The sequence below is a fragment of the Rhipicephalus microplus genome, chromosome 4 (genome assembly GCF_043290135.1).
Source record: "Rhipicephalus microplus isolate Deutch F79 chromosome 4, USDA_Rmic, whole genome shotgun sequence".
Classification (NCBI taxonomy): domain Eukaryota; kingdom Metazoa; phylum Arthropoda; class Arachnida; order Ixodida; family Ixodidae; genus Rhipicephalus; species Rhipicephalus microplus.
This window is the reverse complement of record NC_134703.1, coordinates 26449077-26476482: the sequence shown is the minus strand read 5'-3', so window position 1 is coordinate 26476482 and position 27406 is coordinate 26449077. Positions and strand designations below refer to the sequence as shown.

The 27406-nt window shown below is 45.5% G+C and overlaps 2 protein-coding genes across 3 annotated transcripts; both read right to left on the bottom strand.

The window, feature by feature from the left end:
• Positions 1-99: 99 nt before the first annotated feature.
• Positions 100-27406, bottom strand: LOC119171770 (acetylcholinesterase-1). Of its 2 annotated transcripts, none has more exons than XM_037422605.2 (3): positions 25852-27406; positions 2093-2242; positions 100-1337 (listed from the first exon to the last, which is right to left on the bottom strand). In XM_037422605.2, exons 1-3 carry the CDS (start codon positions 27393-27395, stop codon positions 1124-1126), a joined length of 1908 nt encoding a protein of 635 aa, XP_037278502.2. In that variant the 5' UTR covers positions 27396-27406; the 3' UTR covers positions 100-1123. The 2 variants fall into 2 exon arrangements, with proteins under 2 accessions (XP_037278502.2, XP_037278500.2); XM_037422603.2 differs by lacking the exon at positions 25852-27406 and adding an exon at positions 5182-6877.
• On the bottom strand, positions 2735-4798 carry LOC142814204 (acetylcholinesterase-1-like). The gene has a single exon (XM_075892384.1). The coding sequence runs from the start codon at positions 4458-4460 to the stop codon at positions 2844-2846; it is 1617 nt and encodes a 538-aa protein (XP_075748499.1). The 5' UTR covers positions 4461-4798; the 3' UTR covers positions 2735-2843.

The window sequence follows — 27406 nt, the reverse complement described above, 5'->3', positions numbered from 1 at the left end:
CTGTTCTGCTCAAGAGGGAATTCGCCCTCATTTTACAGCACTGCAAATGGCGAGAGGGTGGGCACTAGGACTATCTAAAAGGACACTTTCTTTAGTAGGTAGTAGCGAAAGAAATGTGCTTTATTTACAAGTGATGGTACAATCGAAACCTACGAAGTGAGAGCCTATGAAAACAGTGAGCCAGCAAATATTACAGTTGCTTCGTCGAATCTGCAGTCATTGAGAGAGACTAGCCGGTACAGCAGTTGCACGTCGACGTCTCGTCTTTACCTGAATTCTTCGCTGTGTCATTTCTGGCGACCACAGCCACTGCCAAGTCCTTTATTTCGGCGTTCCTGAACTCTGCTGGCGCTTTGGAGCGCGTGTTGTCACACTGTTTTGAGTATTGTGGAATGGTGAGTTCAATATTCAGCCGGGTGTTCTATGTTGATCTAGAGTCAGACTCTAGGAGAGTGTTTAGTGCCACAGTCAGGCCACGCTTTCCGCGTCTGTCAGACGCAAGTGTAGACACAATAAGGCCTAAATATTCTTTCTTTTGATGCACTTTTCAAATTGATAATGTATCCAGAAGAAACAACTGCTTCTTCGAGATAATCAGTGAGGCAATTGATTCACTGTAAGCACACTGAGGCATGTGACTCGCGTGGAACATTTTCACTCTCATACATTACCCTCTCATTCACTCTCTTTCTTTCTCTTCCACTCATCCATCACATTTTCCATGATAAAGGTGGCAAACTGCATAGTTTACCTGACTCTACTTTCATTATTTTTCTCATCTCGCTACTTACCTCCGTGCCATAGTTTGCACTTTTGTGTTGTGCAGCCAACAAAAATAAAGTTGAAATTTGAATGATGAAGAAACCTCAACCTTCCTGAATTGTTTAAACACGACATCGGCATACTCTTATTAATTGTGGAAAAACTCGCTAAGTGGAGTTTTTTATGCACTAGTAAGGGCAAATAGTATCTTTTGCAAACTGCGACATGCTGTCTCACTGTATTGTCGTTTTAACAAAACAAAAATGAAAATGGTGAATTTTGGGTCATAGACGATGATCATAGACTCTATAGTACTTGACTACAAAAAAAAAACGATGTCCGGCTCCACCGAATGATCTAACTACCCCATGCAAATCCATATGATGAAAGCGAAGATGGTGAATAGCACGGTGGAAGGCTCGAGAGTGTACGAGCTAGAATACAGCTCTAGTCTGACGTCACTCTTGGGAGCGGCCTCTGGTGCGACAGACCGTGTTGACTTGGCGGGTTGTGGTGACCCTGTGGACGACGTATCGGACTGCAACGATGACTGCTCGGCCGAGGCGCCTTTACTCCTGCACATATAGAACAGCCTCAGATTTCACATATTGCAACTGGTTTGATTGCTTTATATGGTGCAGCAAAGACGTGTCCTGACCCTCCCTCTTCGCGAGTACATAACTTCTTTTATTTATTTATTTTATTTTGAAGAGTCAATGCACTGATTACTGTTCCTAAGGGGCTCACAGCAACGAAAAGATTAGGGTGGGGAGGTGGCGATTTTACTCTCACCATTCTTCACGTTGAAACAAATGACTGAAGGAATTGTCACAATTTCTTCACAACAGTTACACCGTTCCACTGGGCTAGTATTATAAAAATAAAGTTTACGAAAGAAAAACGATATACATACATATATATGGTCCCGAAATAGATTAGTTCTAAAGTTCTCGTTTTAACGCAGCACACATAAAAGTATGGCGCCTTATTAGGTAATTTCTTGTCTTCCGCAGCTCGAGAGCTTCTTCACGCTGCAGTGAGGGCAGTGGCACAATGAGCGAAAGTAGGACTACGTACGCTAACGGTAGCACTTGTAATGGGGTTCTGCCCACAAAACTACACCCCAATCATACAATACCCGAGCCTTACTTTAATTGCTAGTGTGGGAACAACATACTAAACATCAAGTAGTACTTTTTCATAGAAAAAATGCATTTTATTTCTAGTAAGTAAATTAGCAGCAGGTACCCTCATTCATGCCCACAACGCCAGACGGCATCATCACTGCAATGCCGTTGAGCATAGTATCGACACAACGGCTAACACTCACTGCTTGAGAAGAAATGGTCTCCAATATTCGCAGCGCTCCTTCTTAGGGCCGAAGCCTCGGGTGTAGTTGCTGGGCTGCAGGTACACGAACTCCGGGTTTTCGGCCGTGTACTTGGGCCACTCAGCGTCCGACAGGGGAATCTTTGGCCTCCTAATAAAAGGAAATGTATACTAGTTGTACTTAAGCATTCTTATTGAGTCTTCACTTGATAGAAAATCACATGGTAGTGCGCTATGTTTATATACTCGTCTTTGCGGTAATTCCAAGTTCCACGCTTTCAAACTTGTGAAAAGAAAAGCTGTCTAAGAACTACCTACAGTCCTATTTCGATGTTTTAGTCATGAAAGTGAACCTCTTGTAGGCCAAGCTCACCCGAAACGGAGTTGGATTTTCATTTAGGCACTTACGAGATTTGTTGGCTGTGTCAGCGACTACGCCTGCGAGGTCCATTCACCATCATGTGAGGCTGCATTCTTTTTAGCAATTGGCTGTTTATACAGTGTGTATTTTCATGATTATGCTAGAAATCCTTTCGCAATGGAGAATTACATAACAGTACTACTAACGGTTTTCCACCACCCCCTACTCCCCCACCCACCCAAACAGCAACTGATTACATTATTTCAGAGTGTTTCGGTCAGTAGTGTTTTTAACACACTCACACTATAGAGTACCATATAACTAGTGCAAAGTAGGACGGCGCTTGACAGGCGGCAGGTTATTTCAAGTATTTTCTTCATTTAAACATTAATCACACCGATACTTTCGCAGCAACGCCACTCTCCCTCACATACCCGTCACGAACGAAGGCAGACCATATTTGCAGCAGCTCTTCCATAAAACTCTCATCTTCCTGCGATGCCTCGGTATTCCTCATTTCATCTCCGTACTTTCCACTGGGCGAAGTGAACCGAGGCTCGCTTTTGAACGACCTCAGCGACCCCAGAGTAAACGGCAACTCGCAGCCGTGAGCGATGCCAGCCCAGTCGGGCCAGAAACTGTACGAAGGCTTGTGCGCGAACAGGTAGCGGTACGTGTCAGTGCCCAGCTCTGCCGCCTTCATGGCGAACAGGTTCGTCGGGCAGTCAAACATTGCGTCACCTATCAGCTTCGAAAGAATATCCACAATCGTCTCGTCATCGTGCGTGACACTATAATCTCCGAAGTAGGCCTGGACTATACTCTTTCCATTGTGTGTAGGAATGTCGAACGCAAACTTGAGCCCCACGGTCACGGCCAGCCTGTAGTCGAGGTGCAAGAAGTGCATCAGGTAAGGCATGGCGGCACGAAGAGCGTACACGATGAAGCTTCCTTCGTCACGCACAGTTCCGAGGAACATTTCTTTGACGTGTAGTTCTATGTTCCTCCCGTTTAAGGGATCGAAAGGCAGCATGTCGTCACCGTACACGGGAAGGAACATTTGACGTTTGACGTTCACAGCCTCCATCCTTGTGCGGAGGGAGACATGGTCGAGGCGCTTCAGGCAGTCGATGACGTTGCTAATCCGCGCGTCCAGACTTCGGCCGGTATCATAGCAGCCCAGGGTGACCGCAGTGTTGATGAACTTACTGATCCCGCTGTATGACAGCCCAACGATCATCGTGAGTGGAGTCCCACTCTGTAAGATCAGCCTCGTGAAGAGTCCCCGACTCTGGGGCGAAAGGGCGTGCAGCCCTGCAGCTATTGCACCCGCGCTGTGGCCACTGAGCGTCACGTCACGTTCGTTGCCGCCTAAACGACGTATATTGCGGTTGACCCACTTGAGCGCCATGAGCTGATCCCAGAGGCCCATGTTCCCCGGAAGCGCTGGACGTTCTGCGGAGAGGAAACCGTAAAAGTACACGCGGTAATTCAGACTGACAAAGAGTGTGTTCGTGCGCGCCACGAAGTTGGTGCCGTCGTAGACGCGCAGTCCAGAATCGCCGAACTGGAAACCACCGCCGTACAGAAACACCAGCACGGGAAGATTCGCTGTCTCGCAAACCGATTCGTTAGAGCAAGCACTGGCTGGCCGCCACACGTTGATGTAGAGGCAGTCTTCCGATGAAGAGGAATAGTTGAGCCGCGCGTCTTCGTTGAGTACCTGGTCTGGCTGGAAGCATGGAGTTGGAAACTCGGTCGCAACGTAAGTTCCGTTCCACGCTTTCGCAGGCTGGGGCCTAGACAGACGAAGGTCCCCTACTGGAGGCTGTGCGTACGGTATTCCGAGAAAGGCGTCCACGTCATCGTAGTCGGTTAAAATTCGTTTTCCCTGAAGATGCCCTGTGTGAATTTGAACTACAGGGAAGGCATGACTATACTTAAAAAGACAGGTTATGACGCATATGCATATCCACCTGCAACTGCAACATGTTACCGAATAAAACATGCTGCGTGGACTGAGGCGCTAAAGCTTCAAATCGTTGACGTTTTGTTTTCTCTGTCAGAAAGCATGCAGGAGCACTTCTGTCGAGCAACACACGCACACTGAGCATCCGTTCTACGCAAACTCAGTCGCAACGACCGTTCCACGTCCTGTGCACTCGGTTGCCAGGGTCACGTTTGAATGGATGATGTAAGGAGGAGCAAGAGAAGCATGTCGAAGATCATTAATTACTTATGCGTGGTGACCACGCAACATAAATGATTCACGGTCCCCGTCGTGCGGAAGCTATTTGCTCGGAAATAATCACTGGCTCTCCGAATTTCAGTAAACAAAGATGTTGATTATCGATTATGCCGGCCAAACACATCTCAAAATACTGCCACCCCCCCCCCCCCCCACACACACACCGTCCTTCTTCATTAGAGCATCTGGAGTCAAGCATACACTTTACATTACTATCAACTAGGAGCTGCGAATAGCCGAGGCTTCTTGTGTCAAACAACAGCGTGAGAATGGAGACTAAGCCGTAGCTCCCCGGAATATGTTATGATGGTTTCTTCAGTTTCTGCAAGGAAGCTTAAAACTTCACTTCATGGTTGAGAGAAACCTTGCGCACTTAAAAAGAAAGCCCAAGAACACTTGTTTTCACAATAATATTGAAAATTCGCATATTTCTAACAATATTTAAAGTGTTAATAGCTATTTTGTCTCATTTTCACCATACCCTGTTCTGAAGTACGCCGACAGCATCTCCTGCAGTTGTCCGGCAAGTTGACGCTCTTCAGGGGTGATCCTTGCAGCACCAATAGCGAGACGCTGCCTGGTTTTCTCCGTCACGGCGTCTGTAAACTTCGACGGATCAGCGACAAAGTCTAGGGAGCCCATCATGAAAGGAATATCGTCCGCATGCGTCGGACCTCTTGGATTAGGCCACGGAGATGTGGAGGGAAGATGGGCAAAGATGTAAGCGTACGTATCGATGCCTTGCTTGGATGCCTTCTCCGCGAAGAACATTGTCGGGCAGTTGAAAACAACGTCACCGAACATGTCGTCCAGGATCTCGAGCACCTTCTTCTTCTTGTGCTTCTCGTCGTAGTCACCGAAGTACTCCTTCACGATCTGCCTGCCAGAGGACACGGGTATCTGGAACATTACGGACAAAACGACAGTCGTGATGAAGCGATAGTCTTCACTCAGGATGTTCTCCAGTACAGGAGCCGAACGACGTATGTTGCGCATAAGGAAGTTGCCCTCGTTGGCCGTGTGTCCTGTGAAAAGCTCCTTGGTGTTCAAGTGATTCCAAGTGTCATCGGACAGCGGGTCGCTAGGAAGGAAGTCATCGCCATGTGTGGGTGGGTAGAACTGGTTGAGCGGCTTCTCAGCACTGACGGCGTCGAGTATCTTGCGCGCGTCCACCCGTTTCATGCAGGACAGTAGATCTTTGACCTGATCCATCAAAGTGCGCCGGCGGTCATAGCACCCGACGGCGTCCGCGATGGCCGTGATCCTGGCTGCCCTTCTGTGAGACACGTTGAGGATTGTGAGCGCAGGTGTTCCACTCTGCATTATGATCCGCTTAAACAATCCTTTGCTGTGTGGCGAAACAGCGTGAAAGCCAACCGACGCTCCTCCTGCGCTCTGTCCCCAAAGAGTTACTTCGCTGGCGTCGCCCCCAAAGTAAGCGATATTGGCGCGAACCCACTTGAGTACAAGGTTTTGGTCCCAGAGTCCCATATTTCCTTGAAGTTCGCTGTTTTCCAGCGAGAGGAAACCGAAGATGTTGACTCTGTAGTTGAATGTCACCAAAACTACGTCTGCGGTTGGCGCGAGGTTGCTTCCATCGTACAAAAATAGCGCTGAATCTCCCCACTGAAAACCACCTCCATGCACGAAGACTACGACAGGCAGCATGGCACTGCATTTGGGTGACGATGTGGCGCAGTACTTCGATGGCCTCCATACATTGAGGTAAAGGCAGTCCTCGTTTGAACCGGAATAATTGAACGGAAGCTTATCTGCCAGTGGCAAATCCGTCTGGACGCAAGGAAGCGGCTTCTTCGTAGCGCTGAGAATTCCTTTCCAGGGCTTTGCGGGCTCCGGTTTTCTGAAGCGTAGATCTCCCACTGGAGGCGTAGCGTACGGGATCCCTAGGAAGGCGTCCACTTGGCGTTTGTTGACTGTTAACCGTTCTCCGGAAATGAGGCCCGTCTCTGTGTAGGCCTGTGGTACATCACCTGCCGACACGACTGCCAGGAGGCAGCCTATAATGAAAACGGGACAAATCATTGTTCCCGAACAGCGTCGGCAATGTCTCGCGCCACCTGTGTGTATGGCGCACTCTTCCGAAATGCTCTTTGTCGGTGCTCTGCTCCAGTGCGCGGACGCTGTTTGTAAGAGGCACTGAACTCCCAAAGTGTGTACCCGCTTCTTTAATTTCCTTTCCTTTCCCGCTTCACCTTGCCAAGCTACGCTGTTTAGCGTTTGCTGGGTTTATTGAAAGGAGGTCGAATCAAAGTAAGATTTGGAACAGGAGAGGGTCCTTGAATGCTGATCTACGATCACCGCCTCAGCATTTCTTGGCTAGAGTGCGGTGGCTCGTTACACAATCAAGACCGAATTAGAGGTCGAGAAGGCAACGAACCGGTTCACCCTTTCCAGTGTTGCTTAACGCTGTCCTGATGGCGGCGCAACGTTGGTCAACCTTGCACGTGCAACGATCCTTATCAATGAATGTCTCAAAGGAACGGCGGCTCTCTGGGCGACTGTTTATCTTGACGAGATGCCATCTAAATATTCAGTAGAAAAGCAAGCTTTCAGTTGTCACTTGCGGATTTTCACGCAAACTACGGCGAGTGCGACAGCAAACGCAGCTATTTTGCTAAGTCAGTTTTCAGCTATTCCGGGAAATCATGGTGTTCAAGTTGCGTGCTGGACATTTAACTATAGCCGTTTTTCTAAATTAATTTACATATTGTTGCTTGCCCTTTTTCTTAGTTATGAACCTCGCGTTGTCTGTGCAATTTTTCGAAAGAGTTCATATGAGTCTCATATTGTGGACGCTATAACAGATAAGTCTAAAATTCAAAAGATCACAAAAACTACAAAAACACATGCACGCATATATATCTATCAACAATCTGATGAATCAGACATTTTATTTCATCGCCTTAATGGTGCGCGATAAAGATAGTTTTCTCCCCATTTATGAGCAAGCACCAATATTTAACTTTCTCCAAATGAGCACAGTGCTGAAATGGCTCAATTTTTTCATCGCGATCACAGTTCAGTCTCGCGTAACCTTTTTTTCCTTATTTGAAGCGGAAACATGCACATATGTCACATGTGGGATTTATCTAATATTAGACAACAGTGGTTCTCAACAAGGCTATTCGGCACCTCACAAAATTATTTCAAGGACGTCGGATACATATAGTCAGGCGTCATGCAATACGATTGCCGAAATTTCACGTGTCTGCTTACGAGCTCTGTTCATAAAATCTTTTATTAGTTTTAATAAAAAAATTTCTTAAGCTTTGTGTTTGATTTATTTATGCTGCGAGTATTTACTTCCCCAAAGCTCCTTCATATCTTCCCAGTTCAGTGAATGTTGTCATACCATATACCACTGAGCGTGGGTCTCGCTGTACAGCCACAGGTGTGGTTTGTGTGAGTCTCGAATCATATCGTTTTTGTTTAGCATAGTAAGTGTTACTGCATAGTAAGTGTTCATTCTCCGATTAGTCGATAGCTCTCACACTTGTGGAGGACGTACACAGTTGAGCGTGATTTGAGGGTTATGGCGCGAGTGTCGGCGAAGAACTACAAGAGCGCCACGGTCCAGAACGATCTTTCGAGGAGAAGGAGGTATCGGGTAAGCTTGCCTCGCTATTTTTGATGTTCATCACTCTCGTATGAGCAAGGGGTGCTTTTATTTTTTTGTTGGTTTTATGCTTATGCGATGTTCACATTTTGTGCAGCTTAGCTGGTTGTCTAACAAGGCAGTTTACCAAATCTAACTTAACCATTTCGCAATCGTTCACGAGGACAACAGCCAACGAACGCGAATATTCGTCTCAAATACTGACAAAGTAAGCCGAAAATTGAGAAGACAGGCGGAAGTTTTGTAGGATAGGTGATTCTTGCAGCATTCAATGGCAAACGAAGGAGAGAATTTCGCGCGAAATCTTGATGTTCACTGTTCTGAAACGCGCCTCCATTGGCCTCTGGGACGCTATATATAGGCCATTCGATGCTCGCACGTTAACCTTCAAATCATGTTCAGCTGTACCGATAGGATCTTTGGGCTTCTTGTCCAAGTTTTTGCTCGCCATGCTCTTGACCCAAATACATGTGCTCGTTCGTAAGAGGCCCGGATGTCGATACCTACAATAAACCATGGCACGAATACTTAGTCAATCAGTTTCACGGGATCACGCGTTATCGCAAAACTCGTACGCGCTTTTAAACACAGCTGGCAAAGTTCCTCGGCTCTCGGCTCTTTAGTGCGACAGTCCAGTACACGGAACTTTCTGTACGCCCCGACTTGACTGCTTGAGATTACATGTTTTATAAAAGGAAAGTAAGGGGATATTTTTGCATTATTGATTCTAAAGCATCTAAGTTACAACTGCACTTAAAATCTCCTTCATAGTGGTCCAACATATGGGTTGAAACTTTCTCATTTGAGTGCTTTCCCCTGAGATTTATATATAAAAGGTACTCGAACGAACAGTGAATAATAAAATGACAGCATATCCAAGGAGTGAATGATGATGAGTGGGGTGAAGCTTCAGAGGGTTTCAACGCTAAACAGTGAACCATCCGCGAATATCGCCCACTACCTCATCGAAGACGTGACAAACACTGGATATATTTATACAATAAGTGTTATTATTCGTAAGTGGTAGCGAAACGGCGCTTCCGTTATCCTTCCATTATAACAGCTTTATGGTCGGTAAAGTGGTGGATCAGTGATGTGGCGTAGTGGGATGTTTGCAAGGACGAAGTAGTGGGCAGTTTTCAAAGGTGGACCTACAGGCGGTCACGTACAAACAAGGGATGGACACAATAGGACAATCCATGGTTCTTTAACGCTACCTGGGTACGAGTAGATGACCATTTTGCATTTCGTATTGGCTACTTCTCAACAGTATTCGCTATATGGTCGGTGAAGTGGTGAATCAGTGAAAAGGCGTAGTGGGATGTTTGCAAAGGTAGTGGGATGTTGGCTGACGACGATGAAGAATTGTGCCTGAAAAGGGTATGCCACAGGGATGCTTTCAATGCCGTTTGCGATTATATTCAAGCAACCAAGCGTATACCTTTGTCATCTTCAATCAAAAAATTATTTATTACTCCCCAGGGCAGAGTGAAGTAAACGCAGCTGAGTGGTAATCATAACACCTCAAATCTCAAAATTGCTCAACTTAACTTTTTTTTGGTTTTTCGTTTGCTCTTTTTATGTTGTTTTTATCTTCACATTAGTCTTATTATAATACCAATTTATTACACATAGTTAAAATGATCACAGAAAAACTGCACTACACTTTTTTGGCCAATCCCCCTGAGTGGGTATGAGCCAACCTCCCAGGGAAACAAAACAAAACAAAACAAAACAAAAAGGGTATGTGTACACTTAATAGCAGAACAAAACAAGCTTTTGCAATGGGTTGGAGTATTGGACGACCCACTTGTTATGCTATTCGCATTGTTCGACGACTGCTTGTTCTTTCGCTGTCTTAAAACGTTTTATAGGCCGTGTCGTATTTACGCGATTGCTTCCCCGACATCAAGCCTGCCTAAGGCAAGTTTGCCATCAAGTCCTAGCACCGGCGTTAAACAATGGTAGAATACAGGGCTGGCATGCAGCGGACCTTAGTTCGAGCACCACTGTGTCAACTAGGTTTCTTTTTCTATTTTCACGCGATGTGGTTACGGACACCGGCGGTGGCGGACAACAACGGCGCTGCGCGAGAGCCGAATTAATCTCATAACAACTTTCACTGTAACATGCACCCCTGTACATTGTATCAGTGTAACTTTTTTATATAATTTTCTAATTTACTAATGTATAGGAGCGCCTATCTTTACTTATGAAACTGATGACTCGTTTGTTTAGTTCTAGCTTACGCACAGTTGTACTTGCTATCACGTAGTATTTTGTAACGCGAACCAGAGATAGAGAGAGATAAAAATGCAAGGAAAGGCAGGGAGGTTAATCAGACGCACATCCGGTTTGCTACCCAGCACTGGGAAAGGGATGAAGGGGAGAAAATAGGTTGCAGAGAGTTAAGAAGGTGTACACAATCACAAGCACACTCGAGGCGAGCACACACAGTCTACAGGCGGTCGCTCAGGTTTGTTGACTTTAAGTAAAGTGTGAGTGCTTTAGTCACTTTCTGCGCAACTGAGGCAGATGCCCGAACCAAATGTCTTGCATTCTTTCTATGGTGGTTTTATTTGTTTTGAAGAAGTATTGTGACACACTTGCGCGAGCAACATTTGATGATCCATAAACCTGTCTTTCTTTTAATAGATTGTTCGCCATTCCATCTTGTTCCGTATTCCCAAAAACGCCTCACGCTAAAGTTTTTGTAAAAGATATTTCAGATAAAAACAATGCATAACATTTTATCTGCGAATGCGGCTTGCGTACGGAGAATCCACTTACAAAAAGATTTTTTGTGAATTCGACCTCTTATTTTTTATTTTGTTTTCAGCGGAAATTAGTATACGTGTTCTTGAGAGCCTGCTGACGGAGAGCCCGCTTCTTTTCACTTTTGTATCAAAAAATAAAAAATGAATGTTTGTTATTTCATGCAAACGCTGCTGTGTAACTAATACGAAAATGTTCTTGAGTTCCTGCTTTTTTTTTTTTGCTAAACTGCTAAACTCGCTGGTTTTAACAAACCCAGGGTGTTCAACAGTCTGGCACCATATTAAATATCATGCTGCAGTTCGGCCGCACGAATTCCGCTAACTTTGCTTGTACATGGGAAACTTGAATGTCCTTGTTGGCGTGTGGCTAAATTTAGGTCAACGGCGCAAAGTTCGAACGTTGATGCACACCACGTCACTAGACGTCTTGCAGTATGGTTATTCCCAAAGAATATGGCGTACGTATAGGTCAAATAAGTTTCCTCGCACCTCAATAATAGAGGAAGCTTGTTTTTTTTTTTCTTGTGGCTTGTGATAATCAATGAAGGACGCTTAACGACATATTCGTCAGTTTTTTTTTTCTGCTTTTTTTTCTCACCTACATGGCAGCGAGACAGGCTCTATTTTGTCAACTCTGCTTTTGGGTAATTCATTCTGTGTTTTTCCAGCAGACTTTAAGGACAGCGGGGTGCATTTTGTAACGACACATCGCGCATTTCTTCACTCTCGTACTTGTCCATGAGTGTTCGCTCGATTTATTGCGCCAGTTACTTGATGGAAAGGATAAGAAGCGTTTGCGCTGAGTGTAAAGTAACCTTCAAAACTGAAAACAGCAGCGCGAATTTAAGGAAACATAATTAGATAGGCTCCAGCTCAATTTAGGCGAAGACAAATAGAGACACACAGAACACAGACGAGCGTCTGTGTTCTGTGTGTCTCCATTTGTCTTCGTCTAAATTGCGCTGAAGCTTATCTAATTATGTGCCAACTCGCCCAAGTCAAAGTGCTTAAGGAAACAGTTACAAACTAACAATGATGTATATGTCTTGTTAAAGCTTGGACTGTTCTTTATATTGTGTACAGCGGGCTTATCCGCCAGTATCACCCATGTATTAGTACCGACCTATATTTGAATGCACGAAAAAAATTTGGATGCGTTATTTCTTTATGGAAGTCTAAAATCAAGATAGGTGCTGACAAATGGAAACAAGTAGTGGGGTAAGCAGATCGAACAATGCCCCAGACAGGCTGGCTGGTGTTTCGATAGGAGCAGCTATCTTTGCAAAGCCTCATTGTCATCTTTAGCGTGTTAGTTATAAGGGTGCTAGTATTTTTGTTATGTGCAGTAGTGGTGCTTGTCGCTGTTGGTAATCGCTGTCAGAAAAAAAACTGAAGAAAAGGAAGTGTAGCCCTTGCTACAAGGGCTACACGTTTCTACTATAGTTATTTTTTCTTTCTTGACAGCGTGCAGAATACAATGTCACTGGCATTTGTATTCTGCCGTTACTATATCTCGGAAAACGAATCACACATGGTCTAATTGCTCCTATGTTAGTAATGCTCTTTCACATTTTTGAGCATAGATTTTTTTTTTAAATCTTGACAGCCTGCGCCATGGCCTGGTATGCCTGTTGCTTATTTCTTGGTTTGAGTTGACTGAAAGCAGTAAATAAAAAAGACACCTGATGTATTGTGTAAGGCAGAGCGCTGTGGAGTGGCGGATCACAGGTTCAAATCCATGGTCGCGCGCCTCTGAAATATTTTCTCCTGAATCATCTTTATTTGTGTTTTTGTGTATATTGTGAGCCTCATGATGATGATGATGATGATGATGATACCTCATACGCTTCGTTTTGACATAAATAATCATTATCACCCCTTGGGTTTGACAGCAGTGCTCAGGCTCAATTGAGGGCGAATAAAGAACAGTTTTGCGGCCCGAGCGTTTGACTTTTTCAGCGCGTTTTCTACTCCAATACATCCCTGGAGCTTCTTTTAGGCCACCGTGGGCACAAACAGCCCCCGGCAACGTCGAAAGACGAGCGCTTTAACACTGGAGCGTCAACGATTCTTGCACCAACGGCAACCTCTTCCTGGTTGGTCACGCCAACTCAAAAAGTATTCACCGGTATTCTCTGGCTTTCATGGTGATGGCATTGAAGATTTCACCCCTGGGAAGACTTTTCGAAATTCACTTGCATCGCCTTCTATGTGACACGTGTAGCCGAGACTTGGTTTTTCATTCACGAGCTCGCGAACTCTACTTCGTGAATTGAACGCCTTTATGCACCAGTCACGACATATTTTCGCGAACCCTTCGATCCGCTGAGACATTGCGCTGAAGAAGCTAAAGCGCAGCGTGTTCAGCAAAACGATGAATCATGCACTTCTTACATAGATGCCCTTTTTCGTCGCGTGAGCAGCTCAGTGATGGAGACTCACAAGGTGGGCTGCCCCACGGAAAGGCATTGGTCCCGCTGCACTTGACGCCCTGGCAAGGCTGAACCCCCTTACCGTACCAGAAATCGTCGCCACGTGTAATCACCTTGATCAACTCCGTCTGCTCCATTTGCACCCTGACACATCTCATCTAAGCGCAAACAATGACAGCGAGCTACACGCGCTGATTCTTTCCCGCATTCGAGTGGAACTCAAAGAACACGCTGTGTTTTTTTTTTTTTGAACTCCCGGACCCCGTTTCGTGGCAACAGCCTCCGTAATTCGTCAGAGAAGAGCTTGTTGCTGTAATGGGTAAAGGGGCACGTGGCATATGCTGAATGTCTGCAAGTGGTGATGGTGTGCGGAGCACGGAAAAATTCTCGATGGTGCGCAGCACTGCCACTCCTGCTCACGCCATTGGTGGGCGAACTGGTTGGGGTATGGGACCCGAGCCATTGTGGCGAACCCCGAGGAAGAGGCGGCATTCTCCTGTGGAACGCCCCATGAAAAAAGGAAAGTCGAAGGGGCAGCATTACTCTCGTATAATTAAAGCAGCGGGTGGCTGGAGGTAGCGGCGTGAGGATGCCTAGAAGCAGCCATCTACCTTAGTAGCCTCCGGGCGAGGCTTCCCGGACCAGCGGCACCACATCACGACATTTGCCGGTGCACCTGCAGCTCTTAAACTTCTTAACAAGATAGATGCGACCCACACGACAGTTCCTGGAGCGCCATGTCATTCGTTTGGGCGGGCCACACTTAGGAGAAACCACAGTCATGTGCTAGGCCTCACCAGCCAGGTCCCGTAATGAACGGGTAACAAGAAACTCAACCAGGCGGCTTATTCACCGGATGCTCACGAACGGCGACCGTATAACTACTTCAAGAACTTCATCAACGGAACAGTGAGTTCTCGTTACCGAGCTGATGCTACGATCAAAAAGGCGTTCAAACAGGGTGCAACCACGTGAGAGCCACAGAGCAGCCATAGTCGCTATAGACTGGCTAGTGCTAGAGTTGACTCCAATTTTTATCGGGGTGTATTGTTACTCTGGCTAATGGATTAAGGTATGGCCAACGGATGAGTGACTTTTTCGTGTGACACTCGAGTGTTGATTTCCTCGTTCCATTCAGTTTGATAGAGTCTTTGCTGTGCCACCATGCTCTCCCGTCTCTCTTTTTCAATCACCACCCGAGTTGCAAGTACTCCCAAGACAGACCGCTGTCATAAAGTGTGCGGAAGTTCCGAGGCGTGGCCCTGTACCAACTCCGACGGACACTCGGGTTGCGCTCCTAGCGCCTTTTCAACAGACATAACATTAAGGTAACCGCATGCGATTCCCTTAATGATGTGTCCTTGCAAACGTCGCTTCCGCCTCCCGATGCCTGGTGTCTAGACTAGTATGCTTTACTGTGAAGTCAGTAAACCTGGTCGTTCAACATGCCGTCAACAGGTTGAACGATGATGTCACGATTACAATGAAAGAGACGAACTTCTTTGTCCGTATCCACAACACAGTCACCTGTACCGACGCTACGAACACCGCTCACCATCTTCACTGAGCCTCGGCGGAAACAGCGCAGCCACTTTCCGTCCCTGATGCACTGCTGTTATTTTCGCCTTCGACCAGCTATTTTGACCCTGAACCACCACCCGGAAAACTAAACAGTGCAGATTTCGTGAAGGGAAGCTGCATCTTTCGGGCTAAGTCAAACTCCTCCGCAGCAACTATCAAGTGTTCTGTTAGACTGTGTTAAATGTGTTCAAGATTGTGTTCAAGCATTTGTAAACCCGAGGTCAGCGTTTTTTGTCATTATTATTGAACTATGTTCACACTTGCGATAAGTGAAAACACCGCGCACATGACCTCTTCTTCGATGTCTGTACGAACGCTGTTCCTGTTCGGCCTACCGGTGTGTCCACACAGTTTTTGTGGATGGTATACTTGATCACATTCAGTTTCTCGTGCTTTCAACGTGTGCACACGCACTAACTTTAGGATGGGACTTTCTCTCTTCAACGTAAGACCTCTCGGCCGGTCCCCTCTTTTAGGAGTAATAAAGTTTTGATCATCATCATCAGCAGCAGCAGCATCAACGTAAGCCGTGATATACTGTCATCAGTGAGTCGTTCACGTGACGGACATGGAATTTTTATCATCAGACGATACACACTAAACAAGAATTACCTGAAATAACCTGAAAACAAGGGTAAACTGCTTGTTCTATAGCGCATTCCCTTTTTGGGTTTTTTTTTCACAACCTACGAGCCGAGGTAAAAATTTACCCTCGCGATGACCAGGTTTTTGATCGTAGCAAGGGTAGTAATTATTTATTTGCCCCGCTGAGGTTTTCGAGAGAGTATACAGAGAGTCATTTTTTGCTGTCTTTCCTAGGTTTTAGGGGTTATTTCTGAGAGTTATTTCAGGTGGTGAAAAAAAAAGGAAGCTGACGGGAGCAATCGGGCAGTGAGTCCATAAATTTGCTAAATCTCAAAGTGTTAGCGTCTGCATGACACATGCGGAAGTTAACATGGACACGAACATACACTAACACAACCAAGGCAGAATAAAACACCACCTGAATGAACAGCTCGCGTTTATTTTCGTTTTCTTTTCTTCTTTGGTGCTGGACATTGGCACACTTTCCCACCTCAGCAACTCCTGCATGCAGCTGATATTACCAACCTTTCATTTCCACAGGAGAATCCATCAACACTTCCCCATATTCCGATTTTCGAAACACTTCCCGCAAGTTATTTACAAACAAGGTAAAGTAAGAATTCACTGATCTATTATATACATCATAGTTATATACCGCCATAAGGTTTCTCCAAATGCTATGAAAGCCTAGTAGAAAAAACATATCATTAAGTGCAATGTCTTGACCAGCAGTTAAATAACAAATATCATGTGGTGTTAGCGACAGCACAGCGGTGGTCACTGCACAGCGGTTCTCACTGTCCGTAATGTACACGTTTTTCCAAGATACCGTTGTGGCTTGTTTTTCTGACACAGAAACTCCTGCGCTGCGGCGCTATGCAGAATCGTCCGAGCTCAGCGAAACACGGGATCTTTTTGAGGTCTGGCAACATCCCCATTTGAATGAGCCAACAGTGCGAAAAAAGTCAAATACACCCCTCGGCGCGCTGCGTTTCAATGGTTACGAAGAGTCCGGCATCCCGTCAACGACGGTCAACAAAGTTGACTGCGTGTGTTCAAACCAGAGGCATCTATCTTCTGCAATTTGTTTGTCGTTGCACTGAGTGCAAAAGTGCACCCATGCAATAGAAGTATCAAAAGCTTTTCCTAACAATGATTTCTTAAAGGCACGAGCTGTTTACATTCATTTTGACGCTTTTAATGTCAGCACTATGTCTGCTTTCGAATAACCAGCACGGTGGCCTCTGGGATCATGGGTGTCGGCAGGATTCTGTCTTGAGGGAGAGAGGGAGAGAGGGATGCTTATAGCAACTATGTAAAATTGAGATATCTTTCTGATCTTAAGGTTTACAAAATTGGATACTGCCTGCATTTATTACTGAAAAAAAAACGCAACACTTCGACATCCAGATGGAATTTTCAGAATTTCTGAGACCACGAGGCACAAAGCTGAATATAACCGCTGCTGAGGCAGGCAGCCTTCAGTTTAGATTTTCTGGCTAGCAATGCAGTTCGACAGTTTGCAATCAGAAATCGCTGAGAAACTCAAAGGCTCCTCTTCTGTAAACTTTCGCATTAAATGATATGCAGTTGAATGACATGTTGCCAGGCAGAATCACCGCAATCTCGCGCATGCGAGAAACTTGTCCTAACATTCACCAATGTCTCTAAATGCGAGCGGCATGTGTCTTGGCGCACTCATAGCAAAGTGTCGTACAAATTTCTCTGCGAAATCTCTTAGGCCCTCCTTTTCATTTTTTTTTCACGATGCAGTGCGAGCGTGCAGAGTTCAGACAGGCGATCGTCTGACATCGTCGAACGAAGCCACGTCTCCACACGCCGCATCGTGCAGAAAGAACTTTCGAGATAACATGCTGTGTAGGGAAAAGTTATGACCATTCGAAAACAACGACTGATGGCGGGATAGATCCCCTCAGCAAATGCAAGATCGATCAGGTCTCCATTGAAGTCTGCTTTCATCTATCACCGACGCCAAAGTTTCACTTCGCAGTCGAAGTTATCAAATTCGGAGTATGTATCAACAGCCTCGCAGAGCTTCTTCTTAAAGTACTCATTCTAAAGCTTCGTCAGCACATTTTGATGTAATAAGAGAAGCGCAAATGCGGTAGTATTGCGTTCTCAAAATTTCCTTCCAGCGCTGAAGGCAGAGAGTCGAAGTAAGGAATGAAGACATTACGGCGGTAATATTCTTCCGGAGTTCCTAGGGCATTCGTCCTGTGCATGTGGCGCGCAACTATAAGCGGCATACTGCTTTGTGCCCCAAGCTGTCGTGCGATTTCCTCGGTTACAGAAGAAAGGTCCTTCAACATTTCTCCCGCTTTTGCCCTGTGCTCGCATATTCTTTCAGCAAGGAGCCGCATATGCTGCACCTTTAAAATGTCCATCTGGCGTCTATGTAACATATTTGTCCCCTGTTCAAGCAGAGCAGAATATCTGACAATAAAGGTGAGGCAAACTAAAGAAAATAGCAGCATATCCACGAAGTGAATGATAAAGAGTGGGGCGTATCATTCGTCCGTCCATTCGTTCTTGCTTCCGTCCGTCCATGCGTCCGTCTATGTGACCATCCGTGCGTCCATCCGCCCGTCCGTGCGTACGTCTGTTCGTGCGTCCATCCCTGCGTTCGTCTATGCATCCGCCCCTGCGTCCATCCATGCATATGTCTGTGTGTCCGTTCGTCCATCTATTCAACACTCCTAGTACCACCATCTCGCATCTTTTCATCATGTATTCACCATGTAGAAGCACCGCCATCCAGCGGACATTCCAAGGAAGGACTAAACGAGAGGTTGCACACGCACACTTTCTTACGGCTTGCGCTTCGGGTCTACTTGCCACCTTCAACCACCTCGAGTTCATGGTATATACTAGTTCACTGTATGCATGGCACTGCGGCCCAACGCTCGCTAAACCTTTCTAAAACCAAGGAGGTTACGCCCAGCGAGTATAACGTAGCAACCTTTTCCTGTCAGATTGTGCTCAATCTACATGCCAATGGCTGCTAATGGGAAATCAGAGACAGGAGAATTCGGCTTTTACTTTTTTACGACTTGCGCTTCGTATCTACTTCCCACCTTTAACCACCTCGAGTTCATAGTACATACTAGTTCATTGTATTCATGTCACTGCGGCTCAAAGCTCGCTAAACCTTTCTAAAACTAACGAGGTTACACCCAGCGAGTATAACGTAGCAACACTTTCTTGTCAGATAGTGCTCAATGTACATGCCAATGGCTGCTAATGGGGATCGCAGCGTGCGCGTTAACTAAAAGCCGAATGCTCCTGTCTCTCATTCCCCTCTCATGCCTCTCTCATGTCTCTCATTAGCATGTACATTGAGCACTATCTTTTATTGTTCAACAACGCACAGAAGAAATCTCTCAGCGGCACCACCTTGGAGGTCAAAATGTTATACTTGTTACACACTACAACAGCTACGAGGGACGAACGGGTACCGTTATAAGAAGCTTCGCCCCTAAAATGAAGAGGCGCATAGACTGCATAATAATTAGTGTGCAGTTTCCCATGTTGGCCAGTTCGCAGACTATGGCAGTGTTGCCACAGCCTCCATGACTTCAACGAAATGTTGGCGAAAGAGATGAATGCTCTCATACTGAGAGGTCCACCCGGTTTCACAAAGCAAGGGCAGCGACAGCGCGTTCTTCCTCCTGAGTGGGCTCTCCCAGAAGAACTTAATCGTCGCTTTCTTGGATGCCGCCGCACTTATGACGTCCGCCACTGTCCTTGCCCCGTTCACAACCAAGTTTAGCCGATGTGAAGCACAGTGAAAGTTCATGACTCGAGGGTGTTTTTCCTGTATTCTAGCCTGTACGCCAGGTATACTGCCCGCCATTGAAGAGAATCCATCGTACCCTTGGCCTACGATGTTTTCAGGATTGAGGGCAAAGTCGTTAACAGCCTTGAGAATTGTGGCAGAAATGGTCTCAGCGTCCATGCTTTCTAGCGGAACCATGCCAGGAAGTTCTTATCGGAGAGCCTTGAAATCTGGGTCTGCAAACTGGAAACCAATACTGAGCTTTTCTGTGCCTCATATGTCCGCAGATTCGTCTTCCAGCTGTGAATACTGCCCGGACTTGTTCCTCTCATTGGCAATGTCTTTCCCAAGGAGGTCCTCGCTTATTTTTATCGGTTCGTTTTGAATACTCGCCAATGTGTACTTTGCGTTTTTGGAGCTATTGTGGAGATGTGCTTGCAGCACGTGGTCCCCATCGTGGACGCGAAACGTGAGAAGGTTCTGAAAATCCGGCTTTTTAATTGCCTCGCCGAGACAAATCATGCATTCTGCAGAAAAGCACAGCCACTGTAATAGAGACCAGTTTCTGCTTATTGCATTCCGCTTCTTCCTTTGCGGCTGTGTCCAGCTGCAGTGCGACATCGCTTGCCAAGTCGAAAAGCTGACGGCAGTTATCTCTCCTTTCATTTGCGTCCTTGTTCCATTCGCACTTTTCATTCTCCACGGCCGACTCGTGAAACTTCTTGTACTTTGTGAAAGCACTGAAGATAAAAGCTCCTTATCACTCTTTCCCCATCACCGACTGGAAAACGACATATTGGCGGCAGAGCGCCAATGTGTCATTTTCAAGAAAGAAAGACAAAAAAGAAAAGGAGAAAGAAAGAAAGAAAGAAAGGAAGAAAGAAAGAAAGAAAGAAAGAAAGAAAGAAAGAAAGAAAGAAAGAAAAAAAGAAAGAAAGAAAGAAAGAAAGAAAGAAAGAAAGAATGAAAGAAAGAAAGAAAGAAAGAAAGAAAGAAAGAAAGAAAGAAAGAAAGAAAGAAAGAAAGAAAGAAAGAAAGAAAGAAAGAAAGAAAGAAAGAATGCACGGGTGTCAATGATCCCCCGGAGCTTCGCCCACTCGCCATCACTCACTTCGTGAATAAGCCATGACTTTTTTTAACCATTGATACTTTCGTAGTAAAGAAATATCAAAAGCATCGATAGTGCCATCAATAGTTCTCATCACTAGCACAGCCGTTCACTTGGACAAACGATTGTGACGTCGCTTCTGACTCTCTCAAGGTGGCGCTCGCATCGGAACCCGTACTCCTTCACTTCGATGAGCATGCCCGTATACTTGTGTGCCCACCGGTGCGAGCGAAAATGGTGCCGGCGACGTTCTCCTACAGCGTTGACACAGCTGGTAGAGAGAGAGAAAGAGAGTCGTCGCCTATAGGGAAGTCGTTCGCAAACGAATCAAAACTGTATGATCACAGAACAGGAATGGCCTACTGTAATTTGTGCCTTTAGAAACGCCATTTTATAGTAATTACGGACCCCTCCGCGTTGTACTGGTTATCATCGCTAAATAGATTAGCTTTATGTCTTTACCACTCGGGGCTCCGGCTGCAAGGGTACACATGAACGTTTCTTTAAGAAATCTGGGGGGGGGGGGGGAACGCCAAGATGGCGACGCCCTTTCTTGTCGCCCTCTCCAACTACCATCTCCTCAGAGATAGAACCTTGATATTTCACCCCATGACAATGAGGCTGCGAGTCTTCTGACATTATGAGAATTAGCGGTAGCTGGCCATCTGTCTTCCAATCACTAAACTCATTTGGCCTTCTATCAACAGCATGATTCGTGTTGTCATCGCATTCTTCAACGCATCTGCGTAAAGTCCACGCCACGTAATGGTCGGTTGTGCCTTCAACTGAGGCAATTCAAGATTGAAAATAACGTGCTGCCCCGATACACTTGCAATGATGACAGACACCGGTGAGCTCCTGATCTCCCACGTTCGCTTGAACCGTATACCTCCCTGAGGCCTTTCACGATGACCCCATCTTCCGGCCACATGGGATTCTACGGAACATATAGCCGCCTGAAGAGTCACTAATTCGGGGCTGGTGTCACCGCCTCTGTTGCAAAGTACTGCTCTTCTAGCGCATTATGCCACCAGCGCCAGTGGCTGACTTCACCTTCTGCTGGCTTGTTGAACCGATCTCATGTCTCGAAGAACTTTTTGTCATTGTTGAAAAAGACCTAGTCGGACCTCATCTCAACATTCTGCATGACAGTCAAGTGTTGTACTGCAGAGCAATGCGAGTGCTTCATAATGTTTTGGAAACACGCCCTATACGAGCGACATGTCATGACAGCGCCCGTTCGAGTGGCAGTGTCGGGTATCCACTCTTATAGACACTTTTCTCGTGGTCGCCGCTATGTTACTTAGCATGCGGCGCTTCCCCTAGTTTTTCATTCCTCCTGTTTGTGCAAAAGTGCAAACACTCATCTTTACAGCACCACGAGCACTTCGATACTTTTTGCGCACACCGGCACGCACCATTTGAACAGCTTGTACGCACAAGAAACGAGAGAAAAGCAGGTTGGCAGACCATGACTCCTTCTCGCCGACAAAAAGTGGTCTCAATCATCGTAACAAACATTATATGTCTATCACTCCTCAAGCTGCAGTCAAACGTTGCGCAAGTACGCTTACAACCACCACGTATGGTATGCACATCATTTCCCTGCACCATGCACATAGTTCTTCTGCAAAGAGAAGCTTTGCGCTCATGCCTTGGCCTGCCTAAAACAGATGCTAACAATGTGTTGTATTTCGAATTGAGAGTCCCTCCTCTTTCCTGTAGAATTTGCCTTCTGACTGTTCAGACACTATTAGGGATTTATGAATCACCATTACGACATTCAGAAACAGCCTTTATTTCCACCCCGGAATAATTTTTCGGTGCTAGATAGCTGTGATTTCACACCCCAGAAATTATATTTGTACAAAATTTACTAAAGGCTCTAAACGTACAATTACGCGACATCATGCCGAGTCGTGATAATTCAGCCCCGGTTGAAATTCAATTCGACGACATTTTTCCTAATGTTGCCAAATTACTTCCCCATAATATTTTGGATGGTTTACTGCAAGATCAACTGCGCAGTATTACAACAAACGTTATTCTAGCTACAGACGCATCGCAATATGACGAAAAGTCAGGAGTTAGAATTTTCAGCCCAATTTCAGATTGGTTTTATTCCCTTCGACTAGCCGATTTCATACCCGTTTTTGTGGCTGAATTTTTGGTCGTATTCTGCTCTCCTTACGCAAGTTAGATACAGCAATTAGATCAGCTGTCATAATAACAGTCTCTTTCTTTGCGAGGGGTTCTTTCTGTTGGGGCTGATAATCAAGTAACAAAGGCGCTCCATGCACTATAGTGCCTGCGCATTTTAGAAAAGTTCGATTATAGTTTGGGTGTCTGTACATAAAGGCTTATTTCTGAATTAAATAGCCGATTCATTAGCTAAGTCATCAACTAGCAGACCAATTCTACCACACTGTTCATCCGCTTATCGGACTGCTGCTCGATTCCACAGACGTACGCTTATGGAAGTCTTTAGAGGTACAGCACTAACAAACTATACCGAGTATCGCCATGTATTATATCCCTTGCGAAGAGACTTTTGCCACACTCGTAAGCAAGAAATAGCTATTACAAGGCTGTGTTGCCGGGTACCAAATCAAAATTTCTCTAAACACAAATCTGCTCAAGCACCTACGCCACTGTGCGCGTTTTGTGATGAACTTGAAACAATAGATCATTTCTTTTTGACCTGCAGGCGGTTTAACACATTACGAAACACCCTTTAATAAATACCTTCCCGTGGTATTTGTATGGATTTATTTGTGCCTGTCATTTTGTCTTTTGGAGCTTCCATTTCCGGGTTCTCTAATGCGACAGTATGCGTGGCGGTTTGAGACTACGTTGATGAAACTAATAGGTTGACTAATTAATCTGTTTCATTATCCTAACCTGTCTACAAAATTATATACGTATGAAAATCAAATTATTGCTCTATTCTAAGAATAAATTCGTTTATTTATTTAAATAATTATATGCATAAGATCAAGCACCTCAATTTCTAGGTCATCGGTAATCTTTCCATTATATATCCATTATTCCAAATCTGCGCAATAATTTTTACAACCACTGAATTCTTGGCCAATCCACCATAATGCGTATGCACCACGGAAAGTAGGTTAACAAGAACAAGAACAATGTGGGGCAGAAGCTGACCACTATTCTATCACATGAGTGAGCGCGTGTTTTGCGTTAGATCATGAGCTACCTTTTACAATCCAGTGTACTCTGCATGCCTGGCAAACACGCGATATGCGTTTAATCACTCAATTACCATGACAACACAGAACCCTTCATAAACGCTGTACGCTCGAAGCGAAAAATTCCGCATGCTCTACTATTCATTGTATGTTTCACATGAAATGGATTTTAGCAGTCAGTGGAATCTGCAATATTTCTTTTTTTTTTATTTCACGTGATAGCTTTACGGACACCGCTGAAGTTGACGAACAACTATGCCACCAAGATGTTTATTTATTTATTTATTTATTTATTTATTTATTTATTTATTTATTTATTTATTTATTTGATTTACAAGGACACATAAGAAAGAGGGAAAGAGCAAGCTGGCAACTGCCACCTGGAGGGGCACAACGCCAGCTAACTTTTTCGGGAAGAGGGAACTTTTGATGCAATTAATCCGTAATCGACACGCTATCTAACGTTCCCGTCCTTCAAACGCCCATGGTTAGGCAATGTTATCATAGTTTTCCTCAATGTGGCCTCGTAACTACGTCGGGCAGCATTGAGCGCTGATGATGAAGTCCTTCACGTGGCCCTAAGGCGCTTTCTCGGGAAGTTGATATCAGTAGGGTGATTTTACCTGTGATTGCAGCGTTAGAAGTTTAGCAATACGTTTTGGTTATTTATTTTTTTCTTGCTACTCATATATTTCGCAGCGCCTACCTGGTATTCTGGCACGGCAGCACGAACAGTAGTCAGCTGCAAAAACGGCCCATATCTTCCAATCACATGGATGGTGACTGAATTCTCGCCTCAACAATCGATAGTTTCATGGACATGGCATGGAGAAACACATTTTTTTAGAACCCATATTCACTTGAGGGGCATTGTTTGGTGTCCTTTTTTCTCACGAAAAAACGACATTACTTCTGTAAAGATATAAGGACAGTAAGTGATGGCATGACTGCGCTGTACCTCAGAATTTACGTGCCACATATTGTTCTCGGAAAATAATGGTATACAATTCCCGTTCTACATCAATTGCTCTTTTTTATTTTTCTGGTAACCGAATTACGGGTCGTTCAACATGAAAAAAATATTTCTTTTTGAATAAACTCAGGTGAATAGTAAAGAAAGTAACTTGATTACTCAGGTATACCTCACTAGAACAGCACTGACAAGCAATGAAGTAGCAACATAACTTTTTTACAAGTTTCGTGATGATCAGTGAACAAAACTTTGCGTACATGCGATATCTTACAACATTGTTGTAAACTTCAAGATTGGAAAAAGTCATCCTTGTATACAGCATAAATGATAAAATCAGCCCCAGTTTCGATATATCCAGCTTTAAAGCGTCCAGCGATATGTACGGTGCTCCAGAAAATTGTTCCCTATAGAACTATGCGACATGCACTTTACAGTTTTCAACAAAGTAGCCACATTCTGACTCAGTGAGCAGCCCGATTTCTTACTGGTTGTATATTTCATCATCTTTTCGCGGGCCTCAATATTAGTGGGCCAAAAAAATATATTACATTACTTTGGTTTAGTGTTTTCTGATATCCCAGAGGTTGCCACTTACTGTGTAACTTCGATCTTACATAGCTTAAGGAAATAATTGTCTGTAGAGCGATTGAGAACTGCACATGTGACGGTCCCTTATGTCTTAAGACATTAGTTTTACAAAATAAACCTTTAAACTTTGGTCCAAAAATACGTGGTGTTCCACTTCACAGAAAAGTGCGTTGTACCTCCATAGCATACACTAAGCGATTGCACACGTTACCCTGCATTATTCGAGTGAAACTAGACTCTTACGCATTTGCATAGTATAGGCAAGACGTAATGGCATGCACACATGCTTAGACAGAGGCAAATATAAGGTTGGCGCTATTTGTATCTCAACATTAGGGACAATCTGGTTAATACTCTATTTTTTATGTTCTTGTTCGAAGAGGAGATCGGGCTGCATGCGGCTGCATATATATGCGATGCGCTATGTAGTGCAAGCGCACAGGGCAAGGAGTGACTGATACTTACCCCGTTTTTACAAATGCGCCAAGGGATTTCACCAAGTTCGTGCTGAACGTAAGCTCCGTGGAAGTCACGCTGAAGTTTCTGAACCAATCCGGCAAGTCATTCCATCGCTGTGAGCGTAAGTTCGCCTTAAATGTCGCCACAGAGCCTAGCATGTAAGGCAAGTCGTCAGTGTGCACCACGCCCATCCACTCGTCCCAGACGCTAAGTGGCATGCGCTGACTATAAACATAGCGATAGATGGAATGTCCTCGCTTGGCCAGCTGCTCTCCCCATAAGTTCGTGCTGCACACGAACACGGGATCTCCGAATGAGTGGCTGAGCGTGCGTAGTACTTCGTCAACGCTGAGGTCATTTGTAGAATTGTCAAATAAAGAAGAGATGTATTGACGCGCCGTTGAGAGGGGAATAGAAAAGGATGTGCTCAACACTATGGCCGTAGCCCCTTCGTAGTAGTCGTACAGAGCTGGTTCCAAGTTCCGAAGCCTTTCAATGGGATGATAGAAAAACACGGTGCCTTCGTCGAGCGTAGTGCCCATAAGCATCTCTTCTCCATTTATGCAGTCAACATTGTCGAAATCAATCGGATACTCCGGCACGAACACATCTCCTGATATTGGAAAGAACATGCTCGTCAGTTGGCCCACTGTTCCAAGCCTATGTATCACTTCTCGGGGGTTCACTTTCCGCATGCATTCCAACATCGCCGACGTGTTGCTCGCACGATCGGTGCAATTCAGTTGTCCCGCAAAGTTGGTGAAAAAGCTCATTTGGTTGCGACGCTGAAATGTAATCAGAGATAACGCTGTGCCACTTTCGAAGATGCACCTCTTGAAGAGCCCTTTGCTGAGTGGAGACAAGACATGGACCCCGGCGGACATTGATCCCGAACTCTGGCCGTACAGTGTAACGAGCAATGGGTCACCGCCAAAAGCAGAAATGCTCTGTCGCACCCACTGCATAGCCAACAGTTGGTCCCAAAAAGCCAGGTTGCCAGGCGCATCGGGTGACCAGTCGCTGAGAAATCCGAACACGTTCATACGATAATTGAAGTTCACAAAAACAACCTCGTTTACTGACGCGAATGCAAGGCCATCGTTGTAGAAGGCAGACGCGTCGCCCCATTGGAAGGCGCCGCCGTAGATGAACAGTACGACAGGCAGCAGCGGAGCCTGGTAGTCGCAGGCGTTTTCAGTTACACAGCTCGGTCTCCAAACGTTGATGTGCAAACAGTCCTCTGACGAGGAAGTGGTGTAGTTGAGCAGAACTTCGCGGTTCAGACGATGGTTGGTTTGCATGCATGCCGGCTTAAACTGACTGGCGTCTCGCACGTTCTTCCAAGGCTTTGCGGGCAATGGCTTTCGAAATCTGAGTTCACCTACCGGAGGCTGAGCAAAGGGAATTCCGAAGAAACCGTCCATGTGTTTTCCTTGGTGAGACAAACGTACACCTTCGACTGGGCCGTAAGGCGTACGGACCACTGGCCGCTCGGCACCACATAACAGTGAAGTCAATGCTGCGACTGTGACTGTTCGCCAGTGAGACATGTCTACGTCTG